This window comes from Cornus florida, unplaced genomic scaffold (assembly GCF_030987335.1).
Source record: "Cornus florida cultivar Cherokee Brave unplaced genomic scaffold, ASM3098733v1 CherokeeBrave_3.0.0_Hap2_Chr02, whole genome shotgun sequence".
Lineage (NCBI taxonomy): Eukaryota > Viridiplantae > Streptophyta > Magnoliopsida > Cornales > Cornaceae > Cornus > Cornus florida.
In genome coordinates, this window is record NW_026775572.1 from 26,180,938 (window position 1) to 26,194,686 (window position 13,749).

General features: G+C 43.6%; 1 protein-coding gene across 1 annotated transcript; it reads left to right on the plus strand.

Annotated features, from left to right (window-relative positions):
- The first annotated feature begins 3,837 nt into the window (after positions 1-3,837).
- Positions 3,838-4,816, plus strand: LOC132295898 (uncharacterized). The gene is made up of 2 exons (XM_059794161.1): positions 3,838-4,063; positions 4,161-4,816. Exons 1-2 carry the CDS (start codon positions 3,838-3,840, stop codon positions 4,814-4,816), a joined length of 882 nt encoding a protein of 293 aa, XP_059650144.1.
- The last annotated feature ends 8,933 nt before the right edge of the window (positions 4,817-13,749 follow it).

Below are 13,749 nucleotides of genomic sequence, written 5' to 3' on the forward strand. Positions count from 1 at the left end.
TTGTAATGTTGACATATTTCAAAGTCAAAACTTGATATTCTGAGTTATATTTTTGTTTATTTTGAACCTTGGTCTTTGAGTGAATAATATTTGTGAGTATGTGCATAGGTTGGAAATATCACTTCCAACCGGTTGAATTTCATACTTGAACTGGTTGAACTTCCTGCATGAAACATGCTCTAGGTAAAAGTCCAACGGGTTGAATTTTGAAACACAACCGGTTGAACTTCCTGGGATCTGCTCTCAGCAAAATCCTAACCGGTTGAACTTTGAAACCAAAGTAGCTAAGTTTTCCTGAATGTGCGAAAATCATATTTCGATCACCCAACCGAACCGGATGAGTTTCCTATTTTTACCCAAACTTCCAAGGTTGTCCTTGCATAATTTTAAAACCTCTTGTTACCCATTGTAAGGACTCTATATCACCTATCTGCAACCATATTAGAGTGATTGATAGCCTCAATTGGAAAATCAAAGTTTTCATCTTTTACATGAACGTTGAAACTTTTTGAGAATTTTTTTTAAAAAATCTGATTGTATATTTTTGAAAGCACACACTTAAACATGAGATTGATTGGGTATTGTTCTCTTACTGATCCAGATGGAATCTTTAGAGTTTGCATAAGATTACAAATTGATCACAAGAGTAGATTTTCTATAAGCCTTCACAAAATTCAGACTTGAAGGAAGAGGAGGTTTTGGTCACACTATAAAGGGATCAATGTATTCGCGGGTGGAGTGCTTGTTGATCTACCAACTATCTTTCTATAGAGATCAAGGAAGTAAGCATAAGTCAAGTGTTGTTCAACTGAGGAGTTGCAAAGCCAATGGCATTCATCAATTGGTTCTTGGTATAGTACTAAAAGGGTGTACATGGCCCGTGTCATAATCCATTCTACTTTGCTTCATCACTAGTGGATTCTTTCACTCAGGACGGCAGAGTCTCCTAGGCTTTTTTCAAACGATTGGTAAATTTCTACCAATCAAGTTTTCCTTTCTAGAAACCTAGTGTCATTTCTCAAATGCTACTTTACTTTGTTTACTTTACAATGTATATTTTTGTTGTTGTGGATGTTTAATTGATAATAATTATGTGGATAATTAATCAATCACAAAAATTGGACAAGTTGACCTATTCAATCCCTCTAAGTCATTATAGTAGTTGTGAAATCATCTAATAACTTCGCACCGTGCTACTCATAGTCTACTTAGACACGATGTTTAGAAAAAGTTTAGATTTAATGACATTAAATATTATTTCACATCATAAATTTGCCAACCACACTTGGTATTGTCGCCTAGCATATATACATGTATTCTTCATATGATGCATTAACTTTATACTAACAATATGGTTCTTAAATATTTTAAAATAATAATAAAAAAAGAACAAAAATTCATTGCCAACGACACTCGGTATTCTCACCTAGCATATATGCACGTTTTCTACACATGATGCATTAAACTTATACTGGCAATATGGTTCTTAAATATTTAAAAATAATATGAAAAAAAATAACAGAGTTCATAATCTATCAGTCTACTTAGACACATGGGCGGAGCCACCTGTGGGCTAACCTGGGCTACAGCCCAGGTCCAAAAAAAAAAAAAAAAAAAAAAAATTTCTAGTACTATTACCTATCAGCTATAGCCCAGTCCAACTTTCCCAATCCATGGCCCAGCCCACTAGGAACTAGCCTTTATCGACCTAACTATTCAAGACTTCAACGCATACTTCTACTGCTCCACGAATGAGTTCACTGATACATACAAATCATACATGATACAACTATACAAGGCCACTAGGGTTTGAATATAGAAGACTGAAACACTAAATGATTAAATCCCATTAATCACCCAGCCACTTGAGCTTCGGAATTGGACCAGAGTCACCAGAAGATTGAAGACTTGATTACTTGAAGACTCGGATTAGAATGGAAAATATGGGCCATGATCTTGTAAGTTGTAAGTGCTCAAATTTAGATTATATATATATATATATATATGAATTTGTATATGAAATTGACAAATTGTGCATATTAAATCTATCTTTCAAATATAAAAATAGATATTTATTAATAAATATATATTTAGAGATTTGCATACTTTAATCTAGGGTTTCACTGTTTCAGTTACTTTAAATTTGGGATTTTTTTATTTTTTTGGGAGAATTGAAACTTAGGCTTTTATTAGTTTATACATGAGCCCTGTTTGGTGCACCCGAACACATATCTACTTTGTCTATTGGCTGTAGCATGAATCATGATCTTATGTTCTAATTTCAAACCAAATGTCTATTGGCTGTAGCAATTAGCATGATCTTATGTTCCAATTTCAAAGCCCTGTTTGGTGCACCCAAACACATAGATGATTATAGAAGATCACAAAGCCATAACTCATAAGGTGAATGTTTATTGATGGTGGTATTAAACAGAAACACAACCCAACAATAAAAAACATGAGTTATGAACTTATGTGAATCAGAAACAAATTATAAGAAAATAATATAAAAGTATGATATATTTGCATACATTTGTTTGTTTTCTATGTGTGTGAGTTAAAGTGAGTTGAAATAAATTTCAATAAAAGTTTTTCATTTCTTTGACAAGACACAGACCTCAATAATTTTTTTTTTTTTTTTTTTCTTTTTCCTGCTCCAGCTCTATAGGTGATAGGCCATTAGGTGTGCCCTTTATTTTTGTTTGTTGAAGCACTACACGGTAGGAATTTTCCACCCTCAAGATGAAAATTTTGTTTTCGTTTTATAAACGTAAAGATGATAAATCGAAAATTGGGACAGCTTCTACGAGTACGAGTACCCGTCCCGAGACTACAGACTCTAATGAGCAGCAACAAGAGCCTCCTTCAAAATTTCCAAGAGTTGAGCAAACAGAGGTTGATGATATGTCTTTTATACAAGATCCTGGTTTGCGTCTTCAAATATGGAAACACCCCGTTAATGAACGTGATGAGCTTCGACGAAATTATATCTTAAGGGGACCTTATCAACCAAAACTCCCTGTGTTTCCTTCCACTCAAGATAGAACTCAATCTCGTCGATTTCAAAGTAGTTAGTATAAAAAATTCACTTGGATTGAGCATTCTCCTAGGAAAAATAAAGTATATTGTTTGCCATGTTTTCTCTTTGAAACTAATCCACCATCCCGTCCTGCTTTTACTGTCGAGGGGTTTAATAGTTGGAGAAGGGTTAATGATGGATCTAGGTATGCTCTTTTGCAATATATGGGAGGTCCTAATTCATTTCACTTGTGTGCCATAAAAGCTTCAGATGCTTTAATGAATCCTTTACAACATATTGACAGAGTGTTGAATGTATCATCTAGAGATGTGGTAGAAAAGAATCGATTACGCCTTAAGACAACAATTGAAAGTGTTCGGTGGCTTGCATTCCAAACATGTGCATTTAGAGGTCATGATGAATCCGTTGAATCTTTGAATCGTGGCAACTTTATTGAATTTATAAAGCATTCAGCAAAGTTAAATGACAAAGTTGCTGAAGTTATCTTAAAGAATGCACCAAAAAATGCAAATTACCTCTCGCCAATGGTTCAAAAAGAGGTTTTACATATTCTTGGCAATAGGGTGAAACGTAAGATTCATGAAGAAGTTGGGGATGCAAATTTTTGTATTTTGGTTGATGAAGCACAAGATTTATCTAATACAGAGCAAATGGCCATTGTATTGAGATTTTTTGATAAGAATGGTTTGCTTAGAGAAAGCTTTTTTGGAGTTGTAGGCATTAAAGACACCACTGCCTTAACTCTTAAAAAAGAAATATCAGATGTCCTTGCTCTTTATGATCTCTAAATTGATAACATGCGAGGCCAAGAGTATGATGGAGCGAGCAATATACGTGGGGCATGGAATGGATTACAAGCGTTGTTTCTTAAAGAATGTCCATATGCATATTATGTACACTATTTTGCTCACCAACTACAACTAGCATTAGTTGCTGCATCCAAAGATGTGCAAGATATATGGCTATTCTTTTCCAAGTTGAATTCTATTGTCAATCTTGTCAGTGCTTCTCCTAAGCGTCATAGTGAGTTACAATCAAGTCAAGTGATTTTATCCCCTAATAAGTTGGCTACTTGTGAACTTCAGAGTAGTAAAGGAGCTAAAGACTTTGCAACGAGCAGGTGCCACTCGATGGAGCTCTCATTTTGGTTCTGTTAGTAGCTTGATAGACTTATTTGGTCCATCTCGTACAATTATTGAAAATCTTTCAAAGAATGGACTAACTAATTCTATACGTGGGGAAGCAAAAGGTGTTTATCTTGCAATGCTATCATTTGAATTTGTATTTATCTTGCATTTGTTGCGTGAGATGATGGGAATTACTGATATACTTTGTCAAGCATTGCAACGAAAAACTCAAGACATTGTAAATGCTATGAACCTTGTTTCAAGTACGAATGCACTCCTTCAAAATTTGAGAGAAAATGGGTGGCATACTTTCTTTCAAAATGTGGAATCATTTTGTAAAGAGCATGACATTGTAGTACCTGATATGAGTGCTTCTTATACGGTGGGTACAGGTCGTTCTTGTCAACAAAACGATAGTATTACATTTAATCATCACTATCAAGTTGATATTTTCAATGCTGCTATAGATTTTCAATTGATGGAGTTAAATCAGAGATTCTCTGAAAGTACAATGGAACTCCTTATTCTTGGCACAACTTTGGATCCTAAAGATACTTATAAATCATTTAAAGTTGATGGTATTTGCGATCTTACAGGGAAATTTTATCCTAAGGATTTTCAAGATGAGATGCGTGCTTTGAGAAGCTAGTTGGAGCATTATACGATTGATGTATTCCATCATCCGAGTTTTCAGAATTTGTCCACCATTTCTGATTTATACAAAATGCTAGCTGAAACAAGAAAGAGAGAAACTTATTATCTGATTGATAGATTGATTCGTCTCTGAAGATGCAAGAAATTCATTCCCTCTTTCTCTCTCTAGAATTCTTACACTTCAACCAAAAGATTCTCCTCTTCTTTTCATTCCTTCCCTTATTTATAGATATTTAAAAGATATTTAAAAGATATTTACAAATATTGACGGATTGCTGGATCTGGGCCTGTTCCTCCATAAGTCCTGGCCACCTTTGATGGGCTTATTCGCGTTCGGCCCATATGGCAGTGTCTTTTTATGGGCCGACCCAGCTGTACGGACCGGATGTCGTGCTTGCAAGTCAGATCCGGCCCATGTCGTCCTGGGCCTCCTCAACTGCCCCCATAATTGCCCCTTATTTAATAAGGGGGTAATTATTGATGGCGTCTCATCATGACGTTGACGGCTCGAGAAAACCACGTGGGGGAACGGACGGTCAGATCCAGAATCAATGTTCCGGGGCTCGAGGAATTTCTCGCCTTCCCGACGCTTCGGCCCTCGGGCCCCCCTCGCCTTTATAAAGCTCTAGAATACCACTTCACGTCCTTTTACCGTCTCCATCATCAGTCAAATCTCTCTCTTTCTAGAACAGTGCTAAGCTTTTTCTGGTGAAATCCTTCAAGAGTCATTCTTCCAGCGATCTTGCAGTCCTCTGAGGTTAGTTTTGTTCCTTTTTACTTTCGGCAGGCTTCTATTTACCCCCTTTTAGATCCTTCAAGCACTTCCACCATGGTTGTAGATCTGGATGTTCTTCGTATGAGACTTAGACTTCCTGACAACATCGAAGTTAGGGTTTGCCCTCAGGATGTTAACATTATGACCGATGCCGGCCTCCTGCCCGGCGAAGTCTTATTCACGAACCTTCAATTGAATGTTGTTAGGTTCCCTCTGCACCCTTTCTTTAGTTATGTCTTCAATAGATTGGGGATATCCCCCCTGCAGGTCAACCCCAACTTCTTTAGAATCATATCCGTTATGCTCCTGTTGATGCGTGACCGAAATCTGGACCTTGACCTCATAGACCTTCTTCTGTGCTATAAGGTCAGTAAGATCCGTACTAACGAACCCTTCTACCACCTCTACCCGTTCAAGAAGATGTCCATATGTACGGACACAATAAAATCTGAAAAGGGTTGGAGGGATAGCATCGTGGGCATTAGTGGGGCTTGGTCTTCGCCGGCTGCAGAGGGTTACCCAATCCCGAGCGCCTTTGGTGTCTGTTCTGTCTCCTCCTATAAGAAATTCAAATCTCATAAACATGATTACCCCTGCGAAACATGCGTTCCCCGTTTTTGTACTTTCTTATGCCGTTCCTTAGGAATACCTTGTGATGACTTGAGCTACAGTGTTTGCAGGGATAGGAGTAATTACTTGAAGAAATACGTTTTGAACGATATTCCTTCCTGCTCAGATCTCCTCACTTCAGACAACCTCTTAGCGCTCTCATCACTCGGCTACAACATGAGCAGGCTTCAGATTCCTTCTTTTGGCAGGAAGAAAAATACTCCTCCAGCCACTCCTGCTGCTGGGGCGACCTCCTCTCCAGCATCAGCCTCTTCCTCAGCCACCATCTCTGACACTATCCCGAGCACAGTGGCTATTAACTCTGTTGTCAGCACCCCTGCTGCCAACCAGAGCGCGTCTCCCCAAACTACCACAGCTCCTGCTGCTGCGGGGGGCGTTCGGGACAAAGAACGAGGCAAAAGGCCTCATCCTGACAGTGAGGTCGATCCTGAGGAGGAGCCTCTCATAAGAAGGACCCGGGTCTCCGGGCCGGGTGCTCTCTTGCACCGTGCGATCAGAGCTCCTGCTCCCTCTGGGCCTACTGCAGCTGGTGGCTCCGCTTCTGCTTCAGGCCCCTCTCTATCCCCACCTTACCGCCATGGGCCCCTCGGTACACCCGAACGGATGGGACGTTCGTGAAACCGAACTAGACCATGCTGAAGGATGGCCAGACCGCCATGGCGTACTATAGGAGCATGTGGACTCCGAAAGACCTTGAGGAGGCAAAGGGCCTATCCCAGAAGGATGTGTTCAGCCGCTTTCCCCAATCTGCTATGGAGGTGACTTTTATTTTCCAACTCATGAATTCTCTCATATTATTTGGTCTTGCCTTCGCCCGACCTGACTATTGGCTTAACCGTTCTTAATGTACACCTATGCAGACATTGTTCGGAATGATGGCTATGCAGAAGCAGGTGGAGATGGGGAACGCCAGGGCTCGTAAGTTTTCTGATAGCCTGGAGGTGGCTAATAAAGAAAACGACCTTCTCGCCATGAAGAATACCGAGGTACTGGCTCAGCTTGAAAAAACTGAACAAGAGAGAGATGTCCTGAAGAAGGAGAATGACTCTCTTCAGGATGAGAAGGATGCCCTCCAGCTTGAAAAGAGCGTCTGGCAGACTGAGCGTGACTCAATCAGAGACAAAAAGGCAGAACTCCAGCGCCTTCTGGCTGATGAACAGTCTGCTCGGATGGCTTTTGAGAAAAGAGCTCTGGACGAGCGTACCGCTCTGATTGATGCGATCAGCAGAGTGAGCGGTGGGATGCTGGCTCTTTACGCTCGGTTCTCAAGGGTCGGTGCTCTTAGATATGCTCAAGGATTCCGGGAAGGTTTCGCCGACCGAGTTCCGGATGAGGGACAGACCAGTTCCACTCCAGATGAGGTCGACAAGGATCTAGGGATCGAACCTCTGGGGGTCTATGTCGACCCAGAACCCACCGAAGCGAAGCGCATATTCGATGAGTGCCAGGACATTGCTTCCTCAAGGATCATCACAGCTCCTCCTACCGCTCTGCCTCTGACCGCTCCTCAATCGTCAACTGTGGTACCTTCCATAGCCACTGCTGACGCTGAGCCCCAGCCGAACGATTCAGTCATTCATCTTGATTCCCCACCTCGTGAAGGTGAGACGGCTGATGGGGCCGAGGAGGCGGGTCGGCACAACCAGGATGCTGTTGGTACTGAGGCGTCTAGCTAGGGCTCCTTTGGACTCTTCCATTCCATATCTTTTTGTAACGATGGACATCTCACTTTTTGTAAACTCAATGCTTAATATCAATGAAATGACAGAACTATTTTTCCCTTTGTGTTGTGCTCTGTTCAACCTATTTTCAATACATATATATCTTTTCTCTCTTTTCTTTTATATTAGCTTTGCCGTGTGTTTGTTTATGGCAAGTGCCTGGCGCTCGGCTAGAATGCCACTTGCCACTTGGCTTTAAATTTTTAGCAAGTGTTTGGCGTTTGGCTTATGGTGCCAGCTGCCACTTATCTTGCTTAAGTGCCTGGCGCTCGGCTAGAATGCCACTTGCCACTTGGCTTTAAATTTTTAGCAAGTGTCTGGCGTTCGGCTTATGGTGCCAGCTGCCACTTATCTTGCTTAAGTGCCTGGCGCTCGGCTAGAATGCCACTTGCCACTTGGCTTAAAAATTTTTAGCAAGTGTCTGGCGTTCGGCTTATGGTGCCAGCTGCCACTTATCTTGCTTAAGTGCCTGGCGCTCGGCTAGAATGCCACTTGCCACTTGGCTTTAAATTTTTAGCAAGTGTCTGGCGTTCGGCTTATAGTGCCAGCTGCCACTTATCTTGCTTAAGTGCCTGGCGCTCGGCTAGAATGCCACTTGCCACTTGGCTTTAAATTTTTAGCAAGTGTCTGGCGTTCGGCTTATAGTGCCAGCTGCCACTTATCTTGCTTAAGTACCTGGCGCTCGGCTAAAATGCCACTTGCCACTTGGCTTTAAATTTTTAGCAAGTGTCTGGCGTTCGGCTTATAGTGCCAGCTGCCACTTATCTTGCTTAAGTGCCTGGCGCTCGGCTAGAATGCCACTTGCCACTTGGCTTTAAATTTTTAGCAAGTGTCTAGCGTTCGGCTTATAGTGCCAGCTGCCACTTATCTTGCTTAAGTGCCTGGCGCTCGGCTAGAATGCCACTTGCCACTTGGCTTTTCATTTTTTAGTAGGCCGTTGGAAAAGAAAGTTATTTTTTTTTGTAAATTTCAGTAACTTGCACATTCATACGTATTTGATTGACAACAAACAACATCCAATTAAAGCCGAAACTTAGCTTTTATTGGTAGTACCTCTTCAGAGACGTGGCGTTCCAGGGCTTGCTGACTAACCCTCCCGCCATGGTTTCCAACGTATATGCCCCCTTGCCTATGACTTCTGCAATTCTGTATGGGCCTTCCCAGGGTGGCATCATTTTTTTGACCATCCCCACCTTTCTTTTCAGAACCAGATCGCCAGGGGCAAAATCCCTGTGTTTTACTCTTTTGTTGTGACTATTCGCCAATACTTGCTGATACGATGCTAACTTTATAGCCGCTGTGTCCCTCCTTTCGTCTATCATATCGAGGTTCAATCTTAACACCTTGTCGTTCTGATCTCGACTCCATGCTAAGCTTCTGATAGTGGGGACTAAATGCTCAACCGGTATAACTGCCTCGGTACCATACGCCATTGCAAACGGGCTCTCCCCAGTTGGCCGCCTTGGGGTGGTTCTGTAAGCCCATAGAACGTTCGGGAGTTCATCCAACCACTTCCCTTTATGATCTTCCAGCTTCTTCTTAATGCAGGCGAAAATGGTTCTGTTTGTGATTTCTGCTTGTCCGTTGGCCTGAGGATGACTTACTACAGCCAACTTCTGGTTGATTCCATACTCCTCCAGCAACTTTCTTACTTGCCTGCTGTCGAGGTTTGTGCCATTGTCCATGACTATTGATCTGGGAACACCGAAACGGCAGATAATATTGTTCCAAATAAATCGTCTCACATGAGTCTGAGTCACGCTAGGATATGGTTCTGCTTCCACCCATTTAGTGAAGTAATCCGTGGCCAGTAACACATACTTGTTCTGAGCTCTTGCAGTTGGCAGAGGACCGACCACATCCATCCCCCATTGCACGAAAGGCCATGGCGAGGCCATTACGTGCAATTCCTCAGGTGGTTGGTGGATCAATGGTCCATATCGTTGGCATTTATCGCACCTTCGAGAGAACTCCTCCGCATCTCTTGACATGTTTGGCCAGAAATACCCTTGTGTCATTGCTTTATGCGCTCACGATCGCCCCCCAGAATGATTGCCACACACACCCTCATGAATAGCTCGCAATACCTGCTGCGACTCCGCGGGGGTGACACACTTCAAGTATGGGCCAGAGTAGGACCTTCTGTATAGCTGGTTACGCACGATGGCGTACTTTGCAGCATTCTTTTTGAGTCTCCTAGCTTCATCCCTCTGCATAGGCAAAACGCCATCTCGAATATAGGTAATGATGGGGTCAATCCAACTCGGTTCATATGGTATGACGTTGACTTACCAAGGGTCAGAGTCCCAGGGTTCTTCGAAAATAGATGGCTGGGTCAGTATTCCTACTGGAATCACCCTCGCCAATGTTTCACCGCAACTCGAAGCACTACATGCTAACCGGTCCGCATCTGCATTCTGTTCCCTCGGCAACTGTATGAATTCAATCTTTGCAAAGTCCTTGGCTTTATGCAGAACGGCAGAACGATATGCCCCCATCGTGTCATCCTTGGTCGCGTACTCACCATTTACCTGCCGAACAATCAGCTGCGAGTCACTATACACAGTCAAACTTTTGATCTGTAGCTCTCTGGCCAACTTTAATAAATTTAGCAACGCCTCGTATTCCGCTTCATTATTGGTGGCTCGGAACTCAAGTCTGAGTGCTTGACTCAAGTAAGTACCCTCTGGGGTTTGCAGTTTGATCCCAATTCCAGCCCCCATCTGGTTAGAGGAGCCATCCACAAAAAGTTTCCAAGAGCCGCATCTAAGGTCTTCTTCCGTATCCTCGGCATCACATTCTAGCAGGAAATCGGCCGCCGCTTGCCCTTTAACAGTTGTTCTCGGCTCATACGTTATGTCAAATGAACTCAACTCTATGGCCCACTTTGTCATTCTGCCCGAGAGCTCTGGCTTGTGCATAAGCGTTCTGATTGGGAAAGTTGTTAGAACAGCTATGGGGTGGGATTCGAAATAATGCCTCAACTTTCTTTTTGCATTTACAAGTGCAAGTACCACCCGTTCGGCCTTTGAGTATCTTTTTTCTGCCTCTGTCATTGTTTTGCTTACATAAAATACCGGGTATTGCACCCCTTCCTTGCAACGAATCAGAACGGCACTCGTCGCGACACCAGATACTCCAAGATATAGAAATAACTTTTCTTCCGGATCTGAGGCTGACAGGACTGGTGGATTCTGCATATATTCCTTCAAATGAGTCAATGCTTGTCGTTGCTCATCCCCCCAGACCTGCCTTCCATGGCTCCGAATCGTGTCAAAGAACGGTTTGCAGTGATCTGACAATTTTGAAATAAATCGACTTAATGCAGTTATTCGTCCTGTGAGGGCTTGCACCTCTCTGATCGTCTTTGGCTCGGCATTCTTAATCAAAGCCTCTGCTTGAGCGGGGCTAACTTCGATGCCTCTGCGGTTGACCACGTGTCCCAGAAACTGTCCGGAACTCACACCGAACGAGCACTTGGTTGGATTGAGCCTTATCCCATATCGCGTCAGTACATCAAATACATCTTGCAGATGCTTCAGATGATCATCCTTCTTCCTACTCTTTACCACCATATCATCAATATAGGCTTCCACAATCTTTCCCATTTGATTCTTAAAAATTTTGCTAACAAGTCTTTGATAAGTTGCTCCCGCATTCTTTAGTCCGAAAGGCATAACTTTGTAGCAGTACGTTCCTCGCTCGGTGACAAAAGAAGTTTTTTCTTCATCTGCGGGGTCCATAGGGATCTGATTATAACCTGAATAAGCGTCCAGAAAGGTTAAACGCTCATACCCGGTGGTGGCATCCACCATTTGATCAATCTTAGGCAGCGGGAAGCTGTCCTTCGGACAGGCTTTGTTCAAATTGGTGAAATCAATGCATACTCGCCATTTCCCATTCTTCTTCCGCACGACAACGACGTTGGACAACCAATCAGGGTAGTGCACTTCTCTGATAAATCCCGCATCAAGCAGCCTATCGACTTCTTCCGTTATGATTTGATTACGTTCTGGAGCAAATCTTCGCTGCTTCTGTTTCACTGGTTTGAAATTGGGATTGACATTCAGGGAATGACAGGATACGGAGGGACTAATTCCAGGCATGTCTAGGTGACTCCATGCAAATACGTCGGCATTGTGGGACAAGAAATCCACTAGCTCTTGCTGCTCTTCTCTGGTCAGTCTTATACCTACTCTGGTAGTTCGTTCTGGCCTGGACTGATCGATCTGCACATCCAGAAGGGGCTCCCCGGTCAAGTCGACTGACTCCTCCACCCTGTTCTGCTCGGGCGGAGGTTCCTGTAATTGCTATCTGGGGCTTGCCGAACGGACGGGCGCCTTCCCTTTCCCAGCATGCTTTAGTGTGACGGAATAACACTCTTTGGCTGCGACCTGATCCCCCCGAATGTCTATCACTTTATCTCCATCGGGTCCGAGGCACCTCATGACCTGATGTAGAGTTGAGGGTACACCTTGGACTCTGTGAATCCATCCTCTTCCCATCAGGAGATTATACGAGGGGTGAATTTCTACAACCACAAAAGTTTCCATAAGAGCTCGTTCTGCAGCTTGAACTTCCACTTCCACCATCCCGACGGGCTCCACCCTCTTCCCATCGAACCCTAACAAGGGATTTCCAGTGGGCTTGAGCCTCTCTGGTTTAATCTCGAGCCTATCAAATGTGTCCCTCGGCATGACATTCGCACTGCTCCCAGGATCGATCAGAACTCTGCGCACCAAGCAGTCCGCCACTGTTAAACTGACTACCAACGGGTCTTCATGGGGCAGTTGAACACGCTGCAGGTCTGTCCAGTCGAACTTTATCTGCATCGACGGGCTCTGCTGGTGTAGAGTATTCACACTGCTGACCCTTTTCTTCATCTGCGCCTGCCGCAGGCGCGCCCGGAGTAGCTCATCTGACTCTTCACTAGGCTCGGGTCGACCATGGATAGCATTGATTATACGAACTGGTTGTGAATTGTGGGAGCTTTGTTTATGACTCCTTTTTATTTGTTCCACCGGTCAATTCTGCTCTATCGCCGAGCCTTGAACATAACTCGCGAACTCCCCTCTAGCTATCAACATCTCCACCTGCCTCCTCAGGTTCCTGCATTCGTTAGTCTGATGACCGAAATCGGAATGGAAAGCACAATGTTTGGTTTGATCCCTCTGTTCGAGGGGTTGCCTAATTGGCAGTGGTGGATGAAACTTATCTTTGTTCTCCTGATACAGCCTCGCCAGAGTGACCTTCAGCGGAGTAATCAGCTCTTCCTCCCTGGACCTTTTTTCTGCCTTCCAATAGGTCTGACGTTGCGGCTGAGCCTGCTTCTGCCTGATCTTTGCCTTGGACTTTTCCTCGGTCGACACGAGCGACGCTGTCCGAGCATTAGCTGCCTCCTCTTCTTCTAGGCGCACAAAGCCATCGGCTCTTTCATTGAGTTCATCCATAGTAGTCGGCGTGTTCACTACCAGACTGGTGTGAAACGGAGTTCCACGTGTCATGGCTAACTTGAAGGCTTGAACTGCTGTAGAAGGGTGGCATTCGATCACCATACTCTTAGTGAGATTAAACCTGGTAAGAAAAGCCTGGAGACGTTCATCTTTGTGCTGCCTCATCGTGAATAGGCTCGAGATGTCCTTCGGCGGGCGCTTGTTCCCATAGTACTGGCTTATGAACCGATCGCACAGGTTTCTGAAGCTACCAATGGAGCTCCTAGGCAAGTTTTTGAACCAGCTGAGCGCCGGTCCGGCCAGGCTTGTAGGGAAACATTTGCACATTAAAGAGTCGTTTTCCATATTC

Bases quoted from the DNA above. Each gene is read 5' to 3' on its own strand.
- LOC132295898 (XM_059794161.1), top strand. From the start codon at position 3,838: ATGCGAGGCCAAGAGTATGATGGAGCGAGCAATATACGTGGGGCATGG. The intron at 4,064-4,160 runs GTGAGTTACAAT...TGCAACGAGCAG, and splicing joins TGCTTCTCCTAAGCGTCATA to GTGCCACTCGATGGAGCTCT.